Below are 26,765 nucleotides of genomic sequence, written 5' to 3'. Positions count from 1 at the left end.
CAAGAAGAAGCCTCCTTGAATTAGAATAACATTCAGGTATGAAAGCTTGGTGAGAGGAATGCCACCTTCTCCCGGGAAAGTGTCCCCTCAAGAAAAGAAGAGAAACCAGCTGCCCTTAGAAAGGAAAACAATACCTCTTTAAATTAAAGATGTGATGAATCTTGCAGCACAGCATCTAGGGATGTCTCTGAAAGAAGCCGACAATAATTGTGGTTTTGTACCACTAGAGACAGAAACTAAGCAACGGATCGTGTCATAGCCAGGGAAAGAATATTTGAACGAATGGATCGTTGCTCTGAATCACTTTACCCAAAAAATCCAATATGAGGAAAGAGACTAAAACTTTTTATTTTGATGATGCTCTATCAGTCAAAGTATCTTTTAAATAATGCTCTTAATTGCTTTGAAACAAATTCTGACATTATACTAATCTCAAGCTTTGTTGTTCCTTTTAGAACTCCTTCAGGAACGTAGTGATTCATGGATGTGATAAGGGTAGCTAAAATCAAAATCTTCTGGGAAATTTTCCTTAATAAAATGAATTCCCTTGCAGTCAGCTTTTTAAAAACTGCAAGGTTTTACAGCAGGTCTCATTTCCTTTCCAACCCACATGAAATTTGAAAGTGTCGGTGGGAAACTAAATCCTTGCGATGAAGAAGCTTCTAAGTGCTTGCTGGTAATAATGAGAGACAGGAGAATTAAAGAGAATAAGTACTTGAACAAAGTAAACAAATAGTCATTTGCATAAGAAATTTCTCTGCCCTCTCACATGCCAGCCTTAAGAGACTTCAACACCAAACAGTGATCCACTCTATAACAATTGTAAATGATGGGCATTTCCATCAGAAGGACTACAGAAAATACATCCTCATATTCTAATTTAAAACTTCAGGCATGGATTGATAATCTTAAGTGGAATGTCCAATGAAAACAAGAAGAACAATAAAATCCCACAGAGGTGGTGGCAGAAGGAGGCTCCGACCTGGTTTAGCTCCAGTCGCGCCAGGGGCTGGCTGGATGGCCCTGGCAGGTTGCTTAACCTCTCTGCACTCGGGTCTCCCTCTCCATAAAGTAGGAATAACATCACCTGCCTTGTAAGTTACATAAGGCACGTAGAGTCCCTAGCAAGGGGTCTGGTGAGAAGCATCTAGTGAGTGCACACTCAGTGTCCACTGCTTGCCTTCTTTCTGGGTCCAGGTAACATGCTACAGTGGTCAAAGAAGCCTTTCCCAACTTCAGTACTCCTCCCTGCTCGGGACTTCTGAAGTACCTGAACAGTTGAGAGACAGAAAAGGCAAGGGACAGAGAAAAGGAATTTGAAGTAGAAGAACAGTGACGTGGACTAAAATGGAACAAACAGTAGGAAAGTTAGAAGAAGAGTAAGTAGTTCGGGTTATCTGGAGCCTAAAGTACACAGATTGGAAAAGGTAGGTTCTAGAAAACGATGCTACCATTTTTAGAGTATCCTGAACACACTAAGCATTCAATAACGAGGATGGTTTATCTAACAAATTATTGTCACATGTGCTGCACAGTCAGTCACCAGTAGTGAGGGGGCACTGGGCCATTCTTCCTCAGAGGAGGGAGAAAGCAGAATGCTACTCAACAGTGGGCTGCCTGCCTTTCCCAGAGCGTCTAACCCAGAAGCTGCAACAAGAGACGCCCCAGGAAGGGAGCAAGGACGCCAGGAAGCACACTACTGGTAGATCTGGTAGGCTCCGAACACGACATCATTTTATGGCAGGTTCACTCTAATAGGCCCCAAAATGATTAGTATTATAAGCAATCTAGTTTTTCATGCACTTTATACTTAGTGCATATTATTTCTATTTAGCTGCATATTTATTTCAAAGGAGAGAGGAAAAGGAGAGCAAATAAAATGGGTCTCAAGTTATATCTTTGTATGCTTAGTCGACAAAGAGACATTAGCTCACCACAATCACCACAAAAGTTTTCAAAAATGAAGAGCCCACTTACTTGCCAGTTCAATGATCTCCATCCGCTCCCCGTCGACATCCTGACCTACAAAACTTAAGTCATTATGCTCAAGTTGGTTGATCAGGCTAGGATTCACCTGGAAAAGCAAGAAATGAAGTGTCTTTGGACAGCAGAGCAATACAGACGTATCAGCTTATGAAAATGTCCTCCACCAACTGGGTGGATTTTCCATTTCGGTGATGCTCTAACTAGGAGTTAATTTCTATTTATATTCAAATCTCAAAGCCTATTTTTAAATTCATGATGAACCTGAGAAATAGTTGGATCACAGCCCTTACATTTGGGAGGCCCACCTTCTACTGTCCAAAGATGAGTTTCAAAAAAAAGCAGGGAAGATGGCGGAAGAGTAAGACACGGAGATCACCTTCCTCCCCAAAGATGAGTTTCAAAAAGTAGGACTGTGAGACTACATCAAACTAAAAACTTTCTACACAGCGAAGGAAACCATCATCAAAACAAAAAGGCGGGGAATTCCCTGGCGGTCCAGTGCTTAGGACTCCACACTTCCACTGCAGGGGCATGGGTTCAATCTCTGCTTGGGGAACTGAAGTCCCGCAAGCCACGCAGCATGACCAAAACAAACAAACAAACAAACAAAACAAGGCAACCTACTGAATAGGAGAAGTTATTTGCAAATCACGTATCTGATAAGGGGTTAATATCCAAAATATATAAGGAACTCATACACCTCAACACCAAAAAAAAAAAAAAATTAAAAAATGGGTAGAGGATCTGAATGGACCTTTTTCCAAAGAAGACATACAGATGGCCAAAAGGTACATTTAAAGATATTCAACATCACTAATTATCAAGAAAATGTAAATCAAAACCACAATGAGCTATCACCTCATATCTGTGAGAAAGGCTATCATCAAAAATACAAGGAATAACAAATGTGGGAAAGGATGTAGAGAAAAGTCCTACAATGCTGGTGGGACTGTAAATTGGTACAGCCACTAAGGAAAACAGCATGGAGACTCCTCAAAAGATTAAGAGTAGAACTACCATATGACCTAGCTATTCCACTTCTGGGTACCTATCCAAAGAACGTGAAAACACTAATTCAAAAAGATGTTCACTGCAGCATTATTTACAATAGCCATGCTATGGAAACAACGTAAGTGTCCACTGATGGAAAAAGAAGATGTGAGATTATATATATATATATATATATATATATATATATAGCAGTTGAACTGTTACTGGTTCACAAGTGGGCAGGTAATCTAAATTGACCCAATCAGGTTTAGGAGAGATGCATGTTGCCTCACTTGCCACTGGCAGCCATCTTACAACTATGAGGGAGACCAGCCTAAGGACAAGGCAGACACACAGAAAAGGGTAGGGCCAAGGGACTCCTAGACAAAGCAAGAGCCTTGATTGTACCATGCCTGGAGCCCGCCAAGCCTCTGGACTACCTGTTACCTGAGATAACAAATTTCCTTATTGCTTAGGCTGGTATCAGTGAATAATGAGCAGGAATTTTGACTCTTCACAGTCAAAAGCAATGTAATTGGTACACCAATTAATCCCTGAACAGACAATTTGCATTTTGGGGAACGTAGGCTTCTCATGCGGCAATCTCAACAATAACTCCTCTTCATCATGCGACACTAAGCTTCATGCTCAATGTAGCTTCCAAGAGGCTCCCAAACCAAGAGTCCATCATGTGATACCCAGAGCCACATCCCTATCCCGAGAGGCATTTGGTTCAGAAGATGCAAGTACCCTTTTCCCAACTCTGCCAAAATAAAGGGCAGGAGGTTCAGGATAAGGATAACAACCTTATCTCGGTCTAAGAGACAGCAGTTAGGGTAACAGAGAGCCCTGAAATGTCCCATGTGCAGATACTTAAAGATTTTGCCTTTGGAAAGCCAAGACCAGAGTCTCCCCACCCCTACCCGCCCCCTCTGGGAAATCTGACACTTCTCCCCTGAGCCCTATGGATACCAGGCCGGACAGCTTCTCCAGAGGCCCGCTTGTGATCACTGGGGTTCCTCACACTAAGCATCTATATTCCACAGTAATTCAGTGTAACAGCCATACCTCATACCGATGTCTGTGTCTTTCTTCTATAAAAGGAACGTCACCATAAAGTTTCCCTGCAAACATATGAAAGTGAAATGAATATTGTAGCAATCAGCTTTGGAACCACATCCATGGCATCTGTGTGGGGGAAATCTCTTTGATCTCCATCCGTCTATCAGAGGCCTAAAAATGAACCAGACTCTAGATAGTAATCTCGATTTTCTTTTCCTATAGGACAGCCATAGCTTCTTTGAAACCCTGAAGCAATTCTCAAGTAAGCCGTCAGCAGTGCACAGAGGGAAGCCCACCACGGACTCCAGCAGAGGCCCTCCTTTCATACGCCTGCCTGCAGAACAGAGAGCCCCAGTGACATCGGCACCATCACCACTGTGCAGATTCACAACGGGGCTCATGTTACAAAAGAAGAAAATGAAACCAAGGGAAGGGAAACGAAAAGAAAGGACTTGCCCAAAGCCCCGCCCCGCTGGCCATGCCGTCCTGTCTGGAGCCCAGGCCTCCTCACTCCCGGCCCAACGCATTCTCCACTACACCAGCCGCCTCTTCTTTCGCACGTGTGGTACCGGCCACACTGGTTTACACCCCACCTTAAAAATATGGCTATCCTTTGACTAAAATTTGACCTCTAAGAATTTACTCCAGAAAACAAAAACGAGGACAGAGATGTAACCACTAAGATGTGACCTGCTGCGTTATTAGCAGGGGACAGTCGGAAACCAGCATCGCCTCAGGAACGGAGGGCTGCTGGCAGGAATGAGAGCACATCTCCACCCACAGTTCTCAACCAGGGGTGTGTGGCAGAGAATCACACGCGCGGCTGCTTAGACAGGCCCGTGTCGCAGCGGGGGCCGCAGCCCAGGGCAGCATCTCGGGCACAGCCTGTCTGGCGATGGACACGGGGGCCAGTGGGACGCCCAGTGACCCCAGTGTGAGGTGGAGAGGAGCGGGGTCTGTCACCAGGCACCTCTCAAGAACACAGGGCCCATGGAGCACGTAGAGAAGCAGGATGGCCAAGTGGGTCACAGCACTGGAGCAGGCACAGGGGCCGACGACTATTCCCTCTGCACCGGCTCTCAGCACGCAGACCCCAGGCTCACAGCCAGGGGACGGGAAGACCTGCCGACAGCGCTGGAACACATCGCTGAACCCCAGCAGAATCAGGAGCAGGGCTCGAGTCCACAGGCAGGGGATTGCCAGACTCTCCAAGGTGTCATCAGGCCGCGGAACAGGATGTTTCAACCAAGAGACCGAATGTCTCACATCTCGCTTGAGCTTCTGACTTGGATACAGAAAACTCAAACTGGCTGTATTCTCCATGACTAAGTGTGATCAATTATCATGACTGAACTTCTACTTGCCATTCTGCGCATACAAACTGAGTTCCCTGGTGGCGATGTCAATGACAGTGAGTATTTAGGTATGTGCCTTGGAAGAAAAATGGGCATAGTGGGGGCAGGGAGCTCCTTTGAGAGAACTCCAACATGCCACTGCCAGGGGGTCATTCAAGACAGAGCCCTTTGTACTCAAATTATCGGTTCATAAAAATGAAAGAAAAAATGGAAGATGATAGCACAATAATGCCCAGTTGGAAAAAATGGAAACACTTATACTCTGATGTTACAAGAAAAAGCAGTTGAAACATCTGGACCTAACTTTGAGAGGATTCTGATTCTCCTCTGACCTCTAACTTTGTCATTGATCTTTTCCTCCTAGAGTCCAAAATGTCTTCTCTCCTTCCTTCATTAGGACAGATGACTAAGCAAATCCAATAACAGAGCCTGCCAATACTAATAGAGATGGTGACAAAAAGGGCAAAAACCTCCAAATTAGGATATAAGGAATTATATTGAGGAATTATATCTGAGTCATCGGGACTAGCAGGATATTGACGAACTTTTGAACCTGTGTGGCTTGTGCCTGCTGCCTGGCTTAAGGCAAACTTTGTGTTTGCTATGAAATCCCAGAAGTGACAGGAAGAGGGGAGGTATAGTGACTCTGGAGCCAGAATGCCTGGCTTTAAATTCCACTATACCATGTGATGGATGTGTGACTTGGGCAAATTACTGCACCTCTCTGCCTCAGCTTCCTCATCTGTAAAATTGGGGTGATGACAGTCTCTACTTCATAGCGTTGTTGTGAGGACTGAATAAATCAAAACATGTGAAACACTTAAAACAGTAAGTAAACCATGTGACTGGTATTGTTATCTCTAGACTATGAAATCCAAACAGAAAGAGTGGAAGCTAGAACATAAGTTGTACAAGATAATAGACAAGATAGGGACCCATCCCCTCAATTCTTGAGACCAGTGTCTAGCATATAAGCAGGTACTCAATACATATTTGTTTAATGAATGAAGCATATATATGGGGCAGGGGGTGTACGTGGTACACGATGAAACATGTTTTCAGAACTTTGGAAATGCTGTTTTGTGCATTCAAAATCTTTCTTAATCACTGACAAATCTATCAAGAATGAATTTATGAAATTAATCCATTGCCATATCCATGAAAAAAGAAAAAATTTAAATTTCCATTAAAACTATATGTTGAGAATCAGCTCAGAGTGTTACCAGATGAAAACACCTTAAAATCAAAAACTAAGAATTCTCACTGCAGGGTCGCCCTGGCACCAGGAATTCTGATTTCGATGCTCTCAGGAGAGTGCCCAGGCACGTGGGTTTTTACAAAGCACCAAGTGACTCCCTGTGCATTCCTCGTCAGTAACCACTGAGCCACAGTATCACTGAACGTGCTGTTGGGGGGACAATCAATGACAAGCGAGATGCTGGATGCAGCTGGACGCAGACTGTATCCAGCTGTGGACTGAAAAGACTAAGGGGTAGATATGCCATGTTGTTAGGAGCGCTTCTCTGGACGGATTTATTGAGCACACGTGCCATGTGGTAAGCCTAGGCACAGGGGACATCCTCAACGATGACAAAGTGACATGGTCTTCCTTCCTGTCCTAGTCTTTTTGGAGACAAAATAAAATGCAACAGAGATTAACTGCACATAAGCTTAATGTTCACTTAAGAAGCACGTAGCAGCAAAGCTTTAGAGAAAGACACCTGATAAGGTCTTAGGACCTACAAAACACTCTCAGTGTAGGCAGCAAGACACCAACAATGCATATAATAGCATCGTCGGAAACAAAAACCCTGCCGAATTACACCTTCTCCTTCTCTAATTTGCTACTGGGTAGATTCTGTCTCATATATAATATATATTTAACCCACTAACGGTCCTGCCAATCCCCACCCTCCTGTTAATAATCCTAGCGTCTGAACCTGAACCTTTCTCTTTCCTTTTCAGAGCAAAAACTTCCCCCACAAAAAGCTATACAAGCTAGAAGGTGGAAACAACCCAAATGTCCGTGGACAGGTGAATGGATAAACAAAAATGGTATATACATGCAATGGAATATTATGCAGCCTTAAAAAGGAAGGAAACCCTGACACATGCTACCATATGGATGAACCTTAAGGACTTTATGCTAAATGAAATGTCAGCCACAAAAAGCAAATGCTACATGACTCCACGTATATGGGGCACCCAGAGTCATCAAATTCTTGGTGAGAGAAAGCAGAATGGTGGTTTCCAGGGGCTGGGGGAAGAGGAATCAGGAGTTGTCGTTTAATGGGTAAAATGTCTTAGTTTTGCAAGATGAAAAAGTTCGGGAGATCAGCTGCACAACAATGTGAATATACTTAACACTTCTGAATTGTACACATAGAGATGGTTAAGATCACAAATTTTATGTTATGTGTGTTTTACAACTAAAATTTTAAAAAGTAAAAGGTAAACAGCCCCATTCTTGCCGCCACCACTCCCTCTTCCTCTGACTCCCCCTTTATCTAACACCCCATCCCCACCCTTTGCAACCCAGCTTTCATTCCTGTCATTTTACTGAACAACCCAGCAGATCTGTCCTCAGTGAGGACTGGAGTAACGCCCCCATCCCCCATCTGTGACCTCTGCTCCTCTCTGGACTCCCCTTGCCCCGCCTCCCTGACCTGCGGCCTCCACTGGGGACGGCCGCCCACGCTTACACCCTCCCTTCCTCTCCCACCTTCACTCCCCGGGAAGCCGTCAGCCTTACGCTCCCATTCTACACCTCCCGATCCTTACCTTTCACCGGGCCTCCACATTTCCTATTTCCAGGGGGCCAGAAGAAATCACCCGTAGTGTGCAATAAAGCTAAAATCACTACTTGATGGGCTTCATTACCTCTCTCTCAGAATACCTGCTGTGCTTTTGCACAAATATCTTTTAACTGCTGCACCCGTGTCTTAATTTGACTCACTTTTAAGACTGCCCAGAACCTTGCCCTGTACTAATTAGGTATTATAGGAGCTAGAGCTCTCTTTGTATGTGCAAGGATTTGCTGGTGTTTGTCTAGAGATCCCAAGAGGCTGCCCAGAGTGCAGATTTTTGGTGTACTTGGCTTGCACAGTGTCGGCAGACACACAGTTATTAATTTTTAAATATGTTGCCAACATTTAAGAATCAGAAGATTTCTCATAAAACTCTAGATTTCCAGACTCTCTTAAAAATTTAGAAGACTGGCAACAGTGAATCAATCCACAGTCCTTCATGCAACTATCAGCTACAGCAGTTACTCCTTTGATGGGTCAAGTGCTTGTCAATTTGCCCCAGGCCCCACCATTCCCTATGGCCTCTCTAACTCTGAGGCCCACTGTTAACTGCCATTGATTGTTGAGCTCAAGCCATGGCATTTCTCACACTTGGCTGTGTAACTCGTTCACATTCCCAACCGGGGCCTACTGGCCCAGCTGCTCAGTCCAAGGTTGATACAGGGTCCTTCCTCAAGTCAAGCACCTGATTTCAACTGGCTTTCAGAAGCCAGGGGTGGGCTCTTCACTCCCTGTTCTCCTCCACAAGACACTCCTCCTGAAACCTGCGGAAGCCTGTCTTGGGGCTCTCAGTGCGAGGAGGCTCAGCTCTGGGAGCTGTTTGGGGGTTTCTGTCCCCTCTGATTAAGGTCCAGCCATTTGGCAGAGTGAGGTGGTCAGGAGTTCGGGCTCTGAAATCAGCTCAGTGACTGTCTAACAAGTGACTTTGCCATGCTACGACACCGTTCTCGCGTGCAAAATGCGGCTGGGTCCCAGGGGTGTTGACAGGCATAACTGAAAAGATGCCCATCGTGTCCTAGTGACCGATACTTAGAAAGTGCACGGTCCGGTATCTTTCTCCTTCTCCATCTTTTACTTTTGGATTTTAGCAGATCATTCCTTTAATTTTTAGAAAACATCTCATTTCTTTTAAGTATCTAAACTCCTCCCCTTACCCTAATTTTATTTTTCATGTTCTGCTCAATTTTCTATTATGAAAATGTTAATTTTCTAGTTTAAAAATGCTAGTCCTTCCCTTTAACTCTGCACTGCAGGGTCACATGCTTTTCCATTGCTTGTATCTCCTTTTATTCCCACCCCCACCCCCCCTTTTAGTATTCTCATCGCATTTTTTTAAACACTTTTCTTAGATTTTCTGCGTTCTTCTGCTAGACCATATTAGCAGGTTGGGGAGCCAGGAAACCAGAAGGGAGGGGCTTGAGAGAACCTGCAAGACAAAGGGGCTGCCTGCCCCCCACCCTTCGGCTCACCTCTCCTCCCCAGCCACTGGCCCCGTGAGAGCCCATTCTTAACACAGGCCACTAACTGAAGTTTATCCCGAGCTCTGAGAGAATCACAGGTCAATACGATAAACCCTCCCCAGTCACGATCGCGGCGTCGCACTGGAATAGTGCTTTCCTGTGCCAGGTGCTGTTCTAAGGACCCACGTGCATAGCTGATTTAGCCCTCACAAGGCCCCCACAAGGTAGCAGCTCTTCTGATGTCCATTTTCTAGATGCATAACTGAGGGTGAGCAGCTACACAGCCAGCGACTGAGAGCTGGGGATGGGGCGGTGTGACTCCAGGGGCTGGGTTGTAACCACCTCCCGAGTTCCCACAGGTGAAGTGCTCAGGACAGAGCTGGTCCAGTAAGGGGGATATAAATGCTTTAACCCCTTACAATTAAAGGAGCTATGTCCCAGACCTGTGAGCCCCCATATCCACGAATACACTTTGCTGGGAAAGCCCCAGCAAAAGGCAAGAAGCAGCCGGGGAGAGAGGGACCCCCAGTGTGGGCTGTCCACGGGGAGGCTGGCCCACTCCTCTCCCGAGGCCCATCACGCTCCTTTCAAACTCCTGTCTCAGCGCAACATGTTACCGGGGCACAGACCTTCTGGGTCCCTAACTCCCTAGTGATCTCTTTCAAACTGTTTTATAAATCACCTCATTAACCCAGCCAAGGTTTTTTGTGCGGCTGGTTTTTTCCTCAAACTTCCTAACAATCTAATCACACAAGGAACTAGAAGCTGTTTCTGTCTATCAACGCTTGGATAAGAGATAAGAAAGCACAAGCAGTTTTTCTAGCCTGAAAATTTCTTCCCCTTATCCGCCTGTCTTTCAGTTCTTTCAAATGTGAGATTAAACCACTCTGCATTTCCAATGCCTTGAATTTTACCCAGATCCTTAATACGGGGACTCACTCAATACCTTCCTAATTGGCCTCTTGCCTCTGTCCTCTCAAAACAAAAACCTCTTTCTCTTACAGTAACGCAGAACCAAGCTTTCAGTCAAGTCCTTCTCCTTATTATGAGGAAATGCAGACAAGGTCCCCAAAAGGAACTAAGTTTTTTCCTAAACTATTCAATTTTCACCTGCTGCGTCCAGACAGCTTCGCTGGCCTCCTGCAGCCTAGACTCTGCCACACTCACTAGCAGCTGGCGTCACCCTGAGGAGCTCTTCCCAGCCTCCTCTGCCAGCGGACGTCTGCCAGCATCAACTCACTGTCCCCATGTCGCCTGCCCTGAGGATGAGGGTCACGTCAGAACTCTGATGGGAAATCACCAGGACCTGGTCTCCAGCCGTGCGCACTGCACAGCAGGGGGCTCCTAATTCCTTCCAATACATCATGCTGCATCCGCCACTGGACCGGACACCCCTGGAGGGCAAAACAGCATCCACTCACCTTTAACGACCCCACGGCCCAGCCCCACCGTGCTCAGGGGCTGGCCCTCTCCCTCCTCTGCTTCCCCGAGTGCAAGGGTGCTGGTTTGGAGGGCAGAGTCACGCGGATTGCATACCCAGTTTGGGACTGCTTTAAACTGGGTTTACTCTAGCGTTCCTACCAGCGCACACCCACACCAGACTGCGCAGTATTCAAACACGCTACCTGAATGGTCCCAATAATGTGTTCCTGCCGCTGGTGGCAGTTCGGTTCAAAGACCACACTTGGCACAGACAAAACAGGCTTCTTTTCCTGGATGTCTTAGCAACATACTTGGGACCTGACCAAAAAAATTAAGCCAGGGACCTATAATATTTTGGACACACTATTCAAAAGGCTGTCAGCTGTCCCCTGAATGAGCTCTGAACCTTGCCTGTATTGCTTTGTACTTCAGTATGTTCCCAGCTCTCACACTCAGTTGAGAGCCACAAGCAAAACAATAAAGTTTCTGAAGTCTTAAAACCCTCTCATACCAAAGTTCCTCGGTGCTCTCCCTGGCTCCCCTCTCACCTGAGCCTGACCCCCTCCATCTCTAGCCACACCTCAATCTAGATCTCTCACTCTTCAAAGCACCCCATTTAAGACTTAACTGCTAATGTAAAATAGATAGCTAGTGGGAAGCAGCGGCATAGCACAGGGAGATCAGCTCCGTGCTTTGTGACCACCTAGAGGGGTGGGATAAGGAGGGTGGGAGGGAGGGAGACGCAAGAGGGAGGAGATATGGGGATATATGTATATGTACAGCTGATTCACTTTGTTATACAGCAGAAACTAACACACCATTGTAAAGCAATTATACTCCAATAAAGATGTTTAAAAAAAAAAAAGACTTAACTGCTTTGTACCATATCCCCCTGCTTTTCAAAAGTCATCTAATGAGTTAATCAACCAAGTAATGGTATCACTATAAGTAGACAAGTCCTACCATCTACATTCCCAGATAAAATGTGTGTGGTTTGTAAACTGAGGTGTAATTTACATGCAGTAAAATATACACATCTGAGGTGTTTGACAAGTTTCACAATCCTGAAATGTGTGTTTAAAGAGTCCCGTTTTGGAGAGTGATCGTAACGGTGGGCTGTGGAGCCAGGGCCACGTGTTCCAGTAGAAGACTAGAAACAATGTGAGAAGAGCAGCCGAGGCCTGTCCCCCGCACCCACCCATGGCGAGCTGTTCCACCTGTGGGCCCTCCTGGGACCCTGTGGGCCCCACAGGGTTCCACCTGTGGGCTCAGGTGAACAGTACAAAGGCTGGACCAAACGGCTTCTGAAAGCCGTCTTGGCCTTACTCTGTCACTAAATAGGGTATTTAGGCAGGCAAATGGACAAGTGGGGAGATGTCCTTGAACGCTCCCCAGGAGGGTAGCAGCCTTGCAGCCTTGGCCTCTTGCTCCAGCCTGTGCTTCTTTTGTTTAGACGGGGTTTCTGTAAGCCGTGGCAACCCCAAGGCAGAACAGGATTCCCCTGTCTTTGTTCAGCTCTGGAACTAAGAATGGTTTTCACATTTTCAGATGGTTAAAAAAGAACAAAAGAAAAAGAATGTTTCATGATGCATGAAAATTACATGAAATTCACATTTCAGTGTCCATAAATAAAGGTTCATTGGAACACAACCATGCTCGTTCACTTGCATATTTGCCTATTGCTGCTTTCACACTACAACACAGAGTTGAGTAGTTGCATCAGAGACCATATGGCTCCAAAACTGAAAATATTTACTATCTGGCCCCTTACAGAAAAAGCTTACCAACCCTTGCTTTAGACCATCTAGGTAAGAGACTCTGGGCTGGTATACCTCTCTCTTCCCATGTTAAGTGCTGGTGGAGACTTCAGACATGGGTGGTATACAAACAAGTAAACCAACATCTGGAAAGGGGAAATTTCCACTTTGTAGAAATGAAAACAAATGCAAATTAAAGTACAATAATACAAGGCCCTTTTTGTTCTTGTTAATAGAAAAAGAAGAAAAATAATAAAAATATTAGCAAAAAGACTAGAGAAAGCAAGGACACGACACTACAGTTAACATCATTATGAACTGGTTCACCTTTTCTTTCAAACAATCCAGCAGAATTATCAGTTGTAAAAGTGTTCATACCCTTTGACATAATAGTCTGACTCCTGGAAATCTATCCTAAAGAAACAATCAAAAGAACAAAAGAACACTGGGTCAAAATGTTCACATCAGCATTTTTCTAACAAAATGACAGAAACAACCTGAAATGCTTAGCAAATGGAAATGAATCAGTATATTATGGTTCCTTAACTCAATTAAATATATGTCCAAATAATAGACATGAAGACTAAATACATGAAAAAGTTTGCTACTATAACAGACTATATAAAAACTAAGGATGATAGGGACTTCCCTGGTGGACCCGTGGTTAAGACTCCACACTTCCACTGCAGGGGGCCCGGGGTTCAATCCCCGGTCGGGAAACTAAGATCCTGCATGCCACGTGGTGTGGCAAAAAAAAAAAAACAAACAACTAAGGTTGATAGATAAAGTTTAGAAAAGACCATGAAAACTTAAAAAGAAAAAGTTTAGAAAAACAAGGAATGGAGTACTGACACATGCTATAATGTACACATACGTTTAAACATTATGCTAAATGAAAGAAGCCAAACACAAATGCCAGAGATCATACCATTCTATCTATATGAAATATCCAGAAAAGGCAAAACTATAGATTAAGGTAATGGGCTCAGGGCTGGAGGGGGTGGTGGTGATAGCTAAAGGGAACAGGGTTTCTTTTTGAGGTGATAAAAATGTTCAAAATTTGACTGTGGTGATGGTTGCATAACTCTGTGAGTTGTACACTTTTAACAGATGAATTGTATGGTATGTAAATGACATCTTAATAGAGCTGTTTAAAATTTTTTTTCAAGGCAGGCAAAAGATGTTAATTAAGCAACAAACTTTGGTGTTATGTTTAAGATTCATAAAAATCATCGATGCTACTTTCAGGTCTACTGTAAAGAAAAACAAATCCTAAATCAGTCTTATTTCCATCAAGACAGGTAAAAATTTTAAATATATTGAACACAATGCTCTTTTTAAAAAGCTTAGTACGATTATAACTGAATCTTTTACAGTAGATAACAATTTTAAAAGATGAAATTTCTCACTAACCATTTTTGCCTCTTAGACCACTATTTGAACAAAGTTTCAAAGTATTTAGAAACATCTGAAAGCCAAAGAATTGCTGCTAATACCCACAAAGAGAAAAAAATCTTATATTCTTAAAGAAAAAAGTCACTTAAAGAACACTGGCTTCTCACCCAGAGAGAGTGGGGAAATGAGTGCACTTTAAAGCTTTTCCTTTTTCAATTTCCTTCTTGCTAGGAAGCTTTCTATTCCTTAGAAGCTGTTTATCAGCCTTAAAGGAGAACCTCATATTTCTAGTCTTATTCTTCTTTGAGTGAAGAAGGCATTTTTCTAAGGTATTCTTATAACTTCACAGGAATGATGCTGGACGCCCGAGATACCTGGGTTCCCTCCTGTGCATCCGGGACGGGCGGGGTGGGGGGTGGAGGGGGGAAGGTGAGCAGCGCAGGCATCTGTCCCGGCCACTGCTGTACTATCTCCAGAATCGAGCACAGTGCATATGGCGCAGAGCAGGCACTGAGATACATTTATCAAATTGAATTAAGGGTTTTGGGGTTACATTAAGTTATTCTCATATCATATGTTAAGCTATGGAAAAAAGTTCCACAGAAATTAGAATAACCTTATCGGGACTAGAAGATCAGCAAGTATCAGACAGTGAAGCATGTCATATTTTCCTTACCCCATGCTGGAGCCACTCGGGGAACAGAGAAATAGACTTCTGAGACATAACTGGCCCCCTTCTCAAGAAGTTCAAAAATTAGCGGCTCAAAGCAGTCAGACATGAAACAGTTAAACAGGGAGCTGGTTTCGATGCAGTGGAGAAAACAGTGGATTGGAAAGAACTGAGCTGGAATCAGGGCTGTCCTGGTACAGGGTCAACCCCAGGAGCATCGGGAAAGCACAAAGCAGCCCACTGGCCAGGGTGTGGCGGAGGGCAAATGAGGAGGGGCATCCATGTGTGTTCTACCAACCCTTTCAGGGAGAGGAATGGGGAAGCAGGAGGACCAGCGAGTGCAGAGGCAGGGAAGGGGCGACAGGGGCGGGACGGGAGAGCTCCAGGAGGGCTGTGGCCAGGCACGGCCACGTAAATGATGCCTGCCATGTTATAAAACAAATGATCTGAGAAACTTACTTAATATTGAATTTTCAGTTTTGAAAACAGTTCTTCTTATTCCCAGCCTCATCGTTCCTCCCAAATTGCCAGGGTTGTGTTCCGGCATATCAATCACCTTAGAAAACAAAACAAGTCCGGTTTTGCCATCTTGTAAAAACGTAATTTCCCACATTTCAAGCTTTACTTTTAGGGGATGCTCACTGGGTAAGGATGTTCCTTAAACAAGAAAATCCGATCGTTCCTTCCAACCTTCCTATTCAAACACGGTCATGCTTTTATACACTCCTCACAGTATGCTGCCTTTTCATCTCTGCTGCTCATCTTTCATTCAAATCACAGGTAAAAAACTTCTCAGGAGCATCTTTATAAGCTCCCTCCTGTCATTAGTCAAAGTGTCAGTTCCAGGCGATGTTCACACTTCACCTTCTGGGACCTTCCGCTTTGGTCTTCACGTCCCTTATAATAACAACCCTCTCCCACCGCCCACTCCACTCCCTAAAGATTTTCCATAAGCAAATCTGTCCATTTTGGAAAAGGATACCAGAAGTACAGTGGTCCCTCAGTATCCAGGGGGACAGGTTCCAGGACCCCTCTGGATAACAAAATCCTTGGACGCTCCAATCCCTTATATAAAACGGCATAATACAGTCAGCTATCGGTATCTGCGGATGCCGAACCCATGGATACGGAGAGCCAACTGAACTTATTTGCAGAAAATCATTTAGAAGGATTCTTTTTTTTTTTTTTTGGCTATGCCATGTGGCATGCAGGATCTTAGTTCCCCAACCAGGAATCGAACGTGTGTCCCCTGCAGTGGAAGCATGGAGTCTTTAACCACTGGACCACCAGGGAAGCCCCCTAGAAGGGTTACTCTTATTTAAAAAATTAAAGAAAAAAAATATATATAATCCATTCTACCACATTCCATAGGTAGAAACCTAAGTGCCACCCTGGATCTCTCCCTCTCCCTCATCTCCAGTGTGTCAAGTCCTATCCACTTACCGGCTCTAGACTTCCTGCATCCATCCACAGCTCCCACCACCACCCAAACCACAGCCCCTCACCTGGACTGCGGCCAGAGCTCACCAACTAGACATGCCCCACATTCACATGTCCCCCCAACCCTGCGCACTGCAGGCAGAGTGGTCGTGGTGTTTCTCCTGCTTGAAATCCTTGACTGCCTGGTACTGGCCCAACCTAGCCCTTCAGCCTCACTTCCGGTGACTTTCCCCTCCTACCCTGAGCTCTGGTCGCTGAGCCTTCCTTCAGTTCCTCAAGTACATCTTCCTTCCTCCCACCATGGAGACTTTGAACATCTCCCACTCCCCTACCCTCTTTTCCTAAATTAATCCATCCCTAACCTTAAGCTCTTAGCTCAACTATCCAATATGAGCTTCCGCAGGAGTTGATATTAGCAGGCGCCATACCCTAGTCAGGGTCCTCTATCAACATGCTCCCCGTCACCGTGCTCCCCTCCGTTTGTGTGTAGAGTGCTTTGTGCGCTAGACTGTGAATCGCTAAGAGCTGGGGCACTTTTTGCTTTTACCATCGCATTCCCAGCCCCTAGCACACATGGAACTGGCATCTGGTATGCACTGAACGAATGCAGGGATGATTGAATGAACTCAGACCAAATAATTTCAGATTTATCTTTAGGATTAACTCTCAGAAATGCAGACATGTGATTTTTATGAAAAGTCTGTTCTTGTTAGCCAATGGTCTATTTTCGCAATTCTGTTCACTACAATCTCATGGTTTTATTTCATCTTTAAGCTGTTAGAACAGACTACAGTTGGGTGAGTTAACCTGTTCTAATGGAATTGCTCAAGTTTCCTCTCATAAAACCTTCCTCTCCTTGTTTTTTCTATACCCTAACTGCCACATGTTGCTCTACAGGAATCCTTGACAACTAGAATTTTCCAAGAACTTGTATGATCTTATCAGTGCTCCAGAAGAACTTTCTGAGCCATTTGAACCCTGTGGCCCGGGTACACTCTAAGAGTCACTGAGAGGAAGGGGTGGAGAAAAAACTTGACTACACCCCTTGGCAGATGGAGTGCTTGGTTCTGAAGTGCTTTTGGCCTTGGCGTGTCTTTCCTATCTTCTTGGGTCGGCTAATTACGGCTAGATTAAGTATTACAGGAGTGAGGTGAGGAGAGGGCATCAGCTTCCAGTTCAGAAAACTGAGCTGTTTAGCTTTCAGCCCCTTGGGTATTTTCTAGGAAAGGACAGATAAGACTACATTACCTGCCACAGACTCGTAAGAAGTCCTAGGTTGATTCACAGCTACAATTTCCGCTTCAGCTGAAGACAACCTGAACCCTTTAGGAAGACCACAGCAATAAACTCCCCTGGTTTCTTCTTATAAGTGTACTGTAATGCTTTAAGTCAGCCTTACTTCCGGCACTGGGTTTCTCCACTCAGGAAGAGTCTTTTAATGTAGTTTGTTCAGTTATTGGCATGTTTGGAATTCAAGGAATGTTCTGGTATAAACCACTGAAAATGGAGTCAAATGACCCAACGAAGAACAGGAATCCTCCCTTACTGCTTACTTGGGTTGAATCTGACAAACAGAAGGCCAGAAAATATTTCCAAAAGAAATATTTCCAAAAGCTAAATGCAGTGGGCACAGGGCTGCCTAAGGGTCTTAAACACTCCTCCAACATAGAGGGAAGTCTGGAAATTCCTGAAAGAGCAATATGAGAACATTGTTTAGAAACATGAACTATCAGGAGAAACAGCTATAAGAGTTGAGTGTGGTAGACAGGAGGTGAGGATTACTGAATTTTTTCATTATAGGCTTTTTGGAATTGTTGGGTTTTTTTTTTTTGGAATTGTTGAACACTTAATTACTTTAATGAAAATACAAATTGAAGGCCCAAATAGTGAAATATATTGTATAGGCCTTCCACTAGGGTATTAGTTCACATTATCCCTGCTGTTTTCAAAAGCAATATATCAGACCTTCTGCTGATATGATAGCACAGAAAGAAATCCCAAGGTGTAACTGCCACGGTGACCCTCCGATTAAAATACGCTCCCATAGAAACCACTGGAGAGGCAAAGAAAACGGTAGACAAAAGATGGGGGAGCAGACGGAAGTAGCTTCCAACTCTAAATGATGCCCTGAACGGCAGTGAAAGGAGAAAAGCAGAGCAAGAACTGACAGGCGGCTTCATCCGGGGATGCCCATCACACACTCAGTGGAAGGATGTCCAGGCCAGGAAGACCTTCAACATGGCAGAAGAGTAAGATGTGGAGATCACCTTCCTCCCCACAGATACATCAGAAATACATCTACACGTGGAACAACCCCTACAGAACACCTACTGAACGCTGGCAGAAGACCTCAGACCTCCCAAAAGGCAAGAAACTCCCCCACGTACCTGGGTAGGGCAAAAGAAAAAAGAATAAACAGAGACAAAAGGATAGGGACAGGACCTGCACCAGTGGGAGGGAGCTGTGAAGGAGAAAAGGTTTCCACACACTAGGAAGCCCCTTCACTGGCAGAAACGGCGGGTGGCCGGGGGGAAGCTTGGGAGCCGCGGAGGAGAGCACAGCAACAGGGGTGCGGAGGCCAAAGCGGAGAGATTCCCGCACAGAGGAACCATGCCGACCGGCACTCACCAGCCCAAGAGGTTTGTCTGCTCCCCCGCCGGGGCGGGCGGGGGCTGGGAACTGAGGCTCCGGCTTCAGTCGGAGCGCAGGGAGAGGACTGGGGTGGCGGCGTGAACACAGCCTGAAGGGGGGTAGTGCGCCACGGCTGGCCGGGAGGGAGTCGGGGGGAAAAGTCTGGAGCTGCCGAAGAGGCAAGAGACGATTGTTTCTGGGGGCGCAAGGACCCTCTCTGAATCCCCTCGATTCAGAGCACCGCCTAAACGAGCTCAAGAGACGGGTGCAAGCCGCGTCTATCAGCGCAGACACCAAGAGACGGGCATGAGACGCTAAGGCTGCTGCCGCCGCCACCAAGAAGCCTGTGAACAAGCACAGGTCACTGTCCACACCTCCCCTCCCAGAAGCCTGTGCAGCCCGCCACTGCCAGGGTCCCGTGATCCAGGGACAACTTCCCCGGGAGAACACATGGCGGCCTCGGGCTGGTGCAACGTTCTGCTGGCCTCTGCCGCCGCAGGCTCGCCCCGCATCGTGCCCCGCCCTCCCCCCCCCCCGGCCTGAGTGAGCCAGAGCCCCCGAAGCAGCTGCTCCTTTAACCCCGTCCTGTGGAGAAAAGGGAACCCTCTTGCACTGTAGGTGGGAATGTAAATTGATACAGCCACTGTGGAGAACAGTATGGAGGTTCCTTAAAAAACTAAAAATAGAACTACCATACGACCCAGCAATCCCACTACTGGGCATATACCCTGAGAAAACCGTCATTCAAAAACAGTCATGTACCAAAATGTTCATGGCAGCTCTATTTACAATAGCCAGGACGTGAAAGCAACCTAAGTGTCCATCAACAGATGAATGGATAAAGAAGATGTGGCACATATATACAATGGAATATTACTTAGCCATAAAAAGAAACGAAATTGAGATATTTGTAGTGAGATGGATGGACCTAGAGTCTGTCATACAGAGTGAAGTAAGTCAGAAAGAGAAAAACAAATACCGTATGCTAACACATATATATGGAATCTAAGGAAAAAAAACGGTTCTGAGGAACCTATGGGCGGGACAGGAATAAAGACGCAGACCTACTAGAGAATGGACTTGAGGACACGGGGAGGGGGAAGGGTAAGCTGGGACCAAGTGAGACAGTCGCATGGACATATATACACTCCCAAATGTAAAATCCATAGCTAGTGGGAAGCAGCTGCATAGCACAGAGAGATCAGCTCAGTGCTTTGTGACCACCTTGAGGGGTGGGATAGGGAGGGTGGGAGGGAGACGCAAGAGGGAGGGGATAAGGGGATATATGTATATGTAGAGCTGATCCAGTTTGTTATAAAGCAGAAACTAACACACCATTGTAAAGCAATTATACTCCATTAAAGATGTTAAAAAAAAAGAACGTCCAGGCCAGGCTCCAGCTGGGAGAACAGAAACACTCCAGAAGGGGACGGCTGGGGAAGGCAGAGAACACAGGGTACTTCTGGTCAAACCTGGCCAAACCAGTTGCCTTGCAGAGTTCTCAGGCTGTCCTTCCTACCAGCTCTAAAGATGACAGTATGACTGCCTCTCGGGTTACAAACAACCTGATTGAGCAACAAAATTAAGGAAACGTCTTCGTTCCTGGCATTCCTTCCGCAAAAAGCCTGAGAGATAGGAGAACATCACAGCTTTAAAACATCTTTTATCATTACTGGGGTGGTTAAAGAACTTCAGATATGCTTTAGCTTTAATCCCAACATTTTCAAAATACCCTAGATTTTGCATCTAAGAGGAAAATGCCTCTTCCATTGCAAAAGGGTCACCTCGGCCCATTCTGAGTTTACCTAAATACAAGCTGTCATCTGATCCCCGCTACAGAGCTGTCGTTTCTTGGAACCAAGCCATAGCGCAGAAGAAAAATAAAAAAGGATCAATAAGTAACGAATATTGGTGCTGATAAAGCTTTAGGAGATGTAAATGTACCATGTAAGGATAAACACGGCCCTAATTAACCTTTACCAAAGTTTCTGCAGCCCATGATAAAAGTGTAATGGGTTCAAGACTTCAGGAGTCCTGGGTGCCTTAAACAACAAAGTCTAGGGAAGTTAGGTTCTCTTATCAAAGATGAAATTCCCCCCCCCCCTTTTTTTTTTGGCCACGGAGCCGGCTTGCAGGATCTTAGTTCCCCGATCAGGGAACTAAGCCTGGGCCTCGGCAGTGAAAGTGCGGAGTCCTAACCATTAGACTGCCAAGGAATTTCCAAAGATGAAATTCCTAAATGGCAGTGTGGGAAAGAGTGCAAGCCTTCTGACCTTCCTGACAGAACCCTGGTAAGGCCAGCTTCTGTCCAGTCCCTTGCCTTTGGACATTTCATTTGGGGACACTAGAGGAGCCGACCTCCCAGCAGACCATCTTCAGTAGCTGGGCAGCTACAGCAGCCTCCATTGTTGCAGACCAAATCTAAACCCTTCCATGTGGCACGCAGGTTCCACCTCATTCAGGAACCGTCTATGCTCTCCCCACATATTCTGACCCGTGGTTTCTACCTCTGCTCCCCTCCCCTCGACGCCACTACATACAGACCGCCTCTTCACTACTTTCCCTGAGGTGGCTTCGCCCCACCATCCCACGTGGGCTTGCGCTTTAGGGGCACCCTCCAGTTCTCCTCACCGTGCCATACTTAATACCAGTGTTATGCTCACCCTACCAAACAAATGACCTACACAGTGTTCATTCATTTCCAATAAGCGGTAGGCTGAATAACAGCCCCCCCAAAGATGTCCAAGTCCTAGTCCCCAGAAACCGTGAATATGCTGCCTTCCGTGTCAGCCTGATTAAATTAAGCCTCTTGAGATGGTAAACTTATCTGGGGGTTATCAGCGTGGGCCCAACGTAACCACAGGGTCCTCATAAGCAGCAGCAGGAGGGTCAGAATCAGAGATGGAAATGTGACAACGAAGCAGAGGTCAGAGAGAGAAGGAGAGAGAGAGACTGGAAGAGGCCACATGGCTGGCTTTAAAGATGGAGGAAAGGGCCATGAGCAGGCAGTCTCTAGAAGCTGGAAAAGGCAAAGAAATAGATTCTCCCCTAGAGCCTCCAGAAGAAATGCTTCTGAGCTCCAGACCTGTAAAAAACTAAATTTGTCACTAAGTTGGTGGTAATTTGTTACAGCAGCAATAGGAAACTAATACAGTCCTTTAACGTATACAAGTTTAACCTCCTCCATCATTTCGTATATGCATCTCCTCTCAGAAACTAAAGTGTGGGCTCCTCACGCACAAGGACTAGATCTTCTTCTCTAGCACCATCGGAGTTCAGCACAATGGCAGGTTTGGATCAAGCGTTCCATCATTTAATCTCCCTGGATTTTAATCAAAAACTAACAGAGGAGACCCAGGGACTGGTCGGTGGGCCTACAAGAAGTAGAGGGTCTCTGAGACCAAGTCGCAGACGGAAGGGGAGAGGGGCAGTTGCCTGCTCTGAGGCCAAGGTACGCTGTGTCCAAGCTCACCTCTCACCTGACACAGGGCCGGTACCTCTCTTCAGCATCAGGGCAGCGTGAGGATGGAATCTACAATGGTGAAAGCATTAAGCAGTCCTAGAAATATGTAGATATTTTCTAGTTTGTTTGTTTGTTTTTGCGGTACGCGGGCCTCTCACTGTTGTGGCCTCTCCCGTTGCGGAGCACAGGCTCTGGACGTGCAGGCTCGGCAGCCATGGCTCACGGGCCCAGCCGCTCCGCGGCACGTGGGATGTTCCCGGACCGTGACACGAACCCGTGTCCCCTGCATCGGCAGGCGGACTCTCAACCATTGCGCCACCAGGGAAGCCCCTCTAATTTTTTTAACTTGTTTTTTTCCACCAGTAAAATAAGGTCTATATTACTTCCACTAGGAAAAGAACATTCTTATACCTTCAGGTGTGATCATGACACTTAAGTCCTGCCTCTGAGCCTCACACTAACATTGACCAGCTCTCCTCACAGAAGCCCTACTCCTGAGACGGGGCAGGTGGCATGGTGGCTGACGGTGCGGGCTGGCTCTGGACTTGAATCCCAGCTCTGCCAGTCCCCAGTGACGTGACCTTGAATGCGCTTGACTGTCTCTGTAGACTGGAGGTAACAGCGGCATCCACTTCACACGGGTACTGTGGAATTTCTGGAGCTAACGGGTCGGGTAGGGGGGGCAGCACACAGCCCATGGGAAAAAGCAGCCCTCGATAGTCCCAGGCTCTGATAAAGAGGCCTCTGCGAACTCTGGCACCCAGGGCAGAGGCTGGAAACGAAAGGTGAACTCTGTCATGGGCGGGGGGCGGGGGGGGGGCCTCCCTTTTAGGGACAGCTGCTCTTTAATAGTCACGGTCTCTCCCAAACCTCAGCATCAAAGACAACACGAGCCCACAGACAGCATTTTACACCCATTTTGCTTCGCAGGGCCTGGCTGCTGACACTACCCTCTTCCCGAGGTGCTTTTTGAGGCACTGCTGCTGTGGCCTTTGAGCACAGTAACCCGGCCACGGAGACCTGTGGTACCCCAAGCTTGTAAAATAAGTTACTCTTGGCTTTCCCAGGAAAAACTGCAGTCTGTCCAAAGATCAAGCAATTGAACGGTGAGGTGAAATAACCTTTGCCTCTCCATTTTTCCGTTACCCATCTTGTGCCTGTCATGTTTTCCCCCTTCTCTGGTTTCAAAATGCACTCTTTTGAACACACCCTGTATTTATCGCCCATCTCCACATATTTTTAGTTAATGTTTCATGAGAGTATCTATTGGTGGATTTCACGTTTCCCACTGCAGGTTTACCCTCACGCTTGAGTCCACAGGTAAAGAGAAAAATAAGAGGCGAGAGATGTGACTTGCAGAGGTGAGCAAGTGAAAACATAAGAGGACCAACGGGGTGTTTTTCCTGTTCTGTCAGCGTTTACCACAAGCCTAAGTTCTGACAACAAGCAGCACTGGGCCTGTTTTAATCAGAGGTCTTCCCTTGAAACTAGAGATTTGTAGCCTAAAAGACTGTTAACCAATACTGTTCCAAATGTTTTTCTTAGGGTTCATTTTATATACACACATGCTCACACACACGTGTGTTCATATATACATTTCATGTGTTGTATACAACATATATTATCTCATACAATATATACTTGTTAAAATCATATAGTTATATATTATATTGTTATTAAGATCACATATAGTTATTAAAATCATTTCTTCAGTAGACTCAAGAAATAAAACAACTACCATGTTGATTTTAGCTCACAAGCGGTAATTTGAGAGAACAGATAATTTAAGATGCTATTTCAACAACTGGGGAGATGTGAGTACGGGCTGTGATCATGGCATTGTGGTTGTGTAAGAGAATGTCCTTGTCCTTACAAGATAAGATGCTGAGTTATTTAGGGGGTTAGTGTCTGGATGTCTGTAACTGATTCTCAAATGGTTGGGGTTGGGGGGGTCATCCATAGAAAGAGAAAGCAAATGTGGAAATGTTACCGATTAGTGAATCTGGGCAAAAGGTGGGTTGGTATTCATTGACTCTTCCTGCAAATTTTCTGTAGATTTGAAATTTTTTTAAAAAGATGCTGGCGGAAAAAGATATTTTCATGACTGTTCAACAAAAGCCTCCTTCCTCCCAGGTAAGACAGAGCATAAGTATAAAAACCCGAGAAATTCTCTAAAATCTTGATTAAAATACATTGCCAAAATCAGAACATTTTTGTGTAAATCTTACAGCTAAAAGCAAAATGCCTATCTTTACTCTAAGAAGTGAGTTAATACATAGTCAGTACTGATGCATACCAATGTCAAATAATCTGCAATAAAAGCAAGAATAACATACACAAGACAGCTAAGGTGCATGGACTGACCAGGACTCAGGACTGGTGGCAGCTTTTAAGGAACTCTATATATAAGATTTCACATTTGTTCTCCAAGGTGAATAAGGCCTTCGAATTTTAGAACTGAAAAGCCTCAGAGAGAAATACAGTCCAATACTTTAATCCTGATTTTGTCTGCAATATAACAAAGGGCCATAGAAAACTAAATATAGAAAAGGTCCATAAAAAGTGTGGACATATACAAGTATTTAAAAGCTGATAAGTGCTTTTAAAGTTGATCTGGAACCCCCTTTTGTGAGTTACAATCAGTATCGGATCAATGTTCCCAGGAAATGTCCTAATTCTTTCATAGAACTCTTTCTAAGAGAAATAAATTTAGTCTCCAATTTTAAATCCTGGCAGTTCCAAAAGTTTGAAGTAATTCCAATTGAATAAAAGTAAGTCAAGGGTTTTCACGAGTTTTTAGAATGATTAACAAAATAGATTTGGCAAGGAAAAGAAATAAAAAGCACATATGCGAACAACAAATAATGAAAAAGTTGAAAAATGACCATGCTATTTGGCAATCTTGCTTTGCCAAATGAAACCACAAATTATTGTGTATCTTCCCCCGACTTCTTAAACCTGCTTCTCAATGATATTTTATTCATTCATTCAGTTATTCAAAAATTTAACCACCTAGGGACTTCCCTGGTGGCACAGTAGTTAAGAATCTACCTGCCAATGCAGGGGACACGGGTTCGAGCCCTGGTCTGGGAAGATCCCACATGCCGCAGAGCGACCAAGCCCGTGCGCCACAAGTACTGAGCCAGCGCTCTAGACCCCACGAGCCACAACTACTAAGCCCGCATGCCACACCTACTGAAGCCCGTGCACCTAGAGCCCATGTTCCGCAACAAGAGAAGCCACCGCAATGAGAAGACTGCGCACCGCAACGAAGAGTAGCCCCCGCTCACCACAGCTAGAGAAAAGCCCGCGCGCAGCAACTAAGACCCAACACAGCCAAATTATTTATTTATTTATTTTTAAAAAGTGGATGTTTATTAAAAAAAAATTTAACCACCTTATATGTACAAAACATCAGAGGGACTTCAAAGGCTATAAGGCAATTCTTTAAACTACGTAGTATTTGATTATCTATTTCAGCATTTTTTTCTTGATGTGCAGAAAATTATTTTTTTCAAGCCTAAATATGCAACTAAATTGAAAAACAACAACCCTCCGTATTTTAGCTTTCTGAAATGTGAACAGTGAGCAAATATCCTAGTTCCACATTGTAGGGAAAATGTAATCTAAGGGGTAAAGAATCCAAGCTTATACTTGGGACTCTGAACCATTAAGCAACTGTTGAGGTGGCCCTTTATTGGATCTTGCCCTTAATTATGAAGCTCATGCAGTCTTAGGCTTGGGTTTCAAAAACCATTAATAATTACCCTTAAATGGCAAACAAAAGGAAAATTTCATCATCAGGGTGGTGTAGGTGTAAAGACTATAAAAGTCGCAGGATCCTGCTCAGCTTCTCACACTCCTATTTGATTCTTCCAGCTGCCTCACTGCTGGACGACCAGGTAAGTGTGATTTTCGTACTACCTGTAGCTGCTTCTGCTTCCTTTCAGAATGGTGTGAAAGATCACGGTCTAGAGAAAAAGTGGGTTTGTGCCATCTAAAGATATTACCAGTAACTTAAGAGGCTAGAAGCTGTGGTCAGGTTTCTTCAAGACCACAGCCTACAGAGTGCAGAACAGGTACCTAAAAAGTGAAAAATGTCAAAATTACTAGTAAAAGTATTTGGCTCCAAAGACTATCTTCTAACAGATATATTCCAAAAACAGACATTTAACAATCTATCTAAGATGATTATTTTTATTTATTTATTTTTTTTGCGGTACGCGGGCCTCTCACTGTTGCGGCCTCTCCCGTTGCGGAGCACAGGCTCCGGACGCGCAGGCTCAACGGCCATGGCTCACGGGCCCAGCCGCTCCGCGGCATGTGG

The 26,765-nt window shown here is 45.2% G+C and overlaps 1 protein-coding gene across 3 annotated transcripts in view; it reads right to left on the bottom strand.

Annotated features, from left to right (window-relative positions):
• Positions 1–26,765, bottom strand: part of CTPS2 (CTP synthase 2) — a 109,901-nt gene that overhangs the window by 18,239 nt on the left and 64,897 nt on the right. For all 3 annotated transcript variants that reach the window (XM_030848165.3, XM_060292892.2, XM_030848163.3), the window contains 3 exons: positions 15,364–15,460; positions 4,045–4,100; positions 1,978–2,074 (listed from right to left, as the gene is read on the bottom strand). In XM_030848165.3, the coding sequence (XP_030704025.1) occupies positions 1,978–2,074; positions 4,045–4,100; positions 15,364–15,460 (250 nt within the window). The remainder of the gene's footprint in view (positions 1–1,977; positions 2,075–4,044; positions 4,101–15,363; positions 15,461–26,765) is intronic.

This window comes from Globicephala melas, chromosome X (assembly GCF_963455315.2).
Source record: "Globicephala melas chromosome X, mGloMel1.2, whole genome shotgun sequence".
In the NCBI taxonomy this organism is placed as follows: domain Eukaryota; kingdom Metazoa; phylum Chordata; class Mammalia; order Artiodactyla; family Delphinidae; genus Globicephala; species Globicephala melas.
Note: the sequence above shows the minus strand (reverse complement) of the source record. Positions and strands in the feature narration are given on the sequence as shown.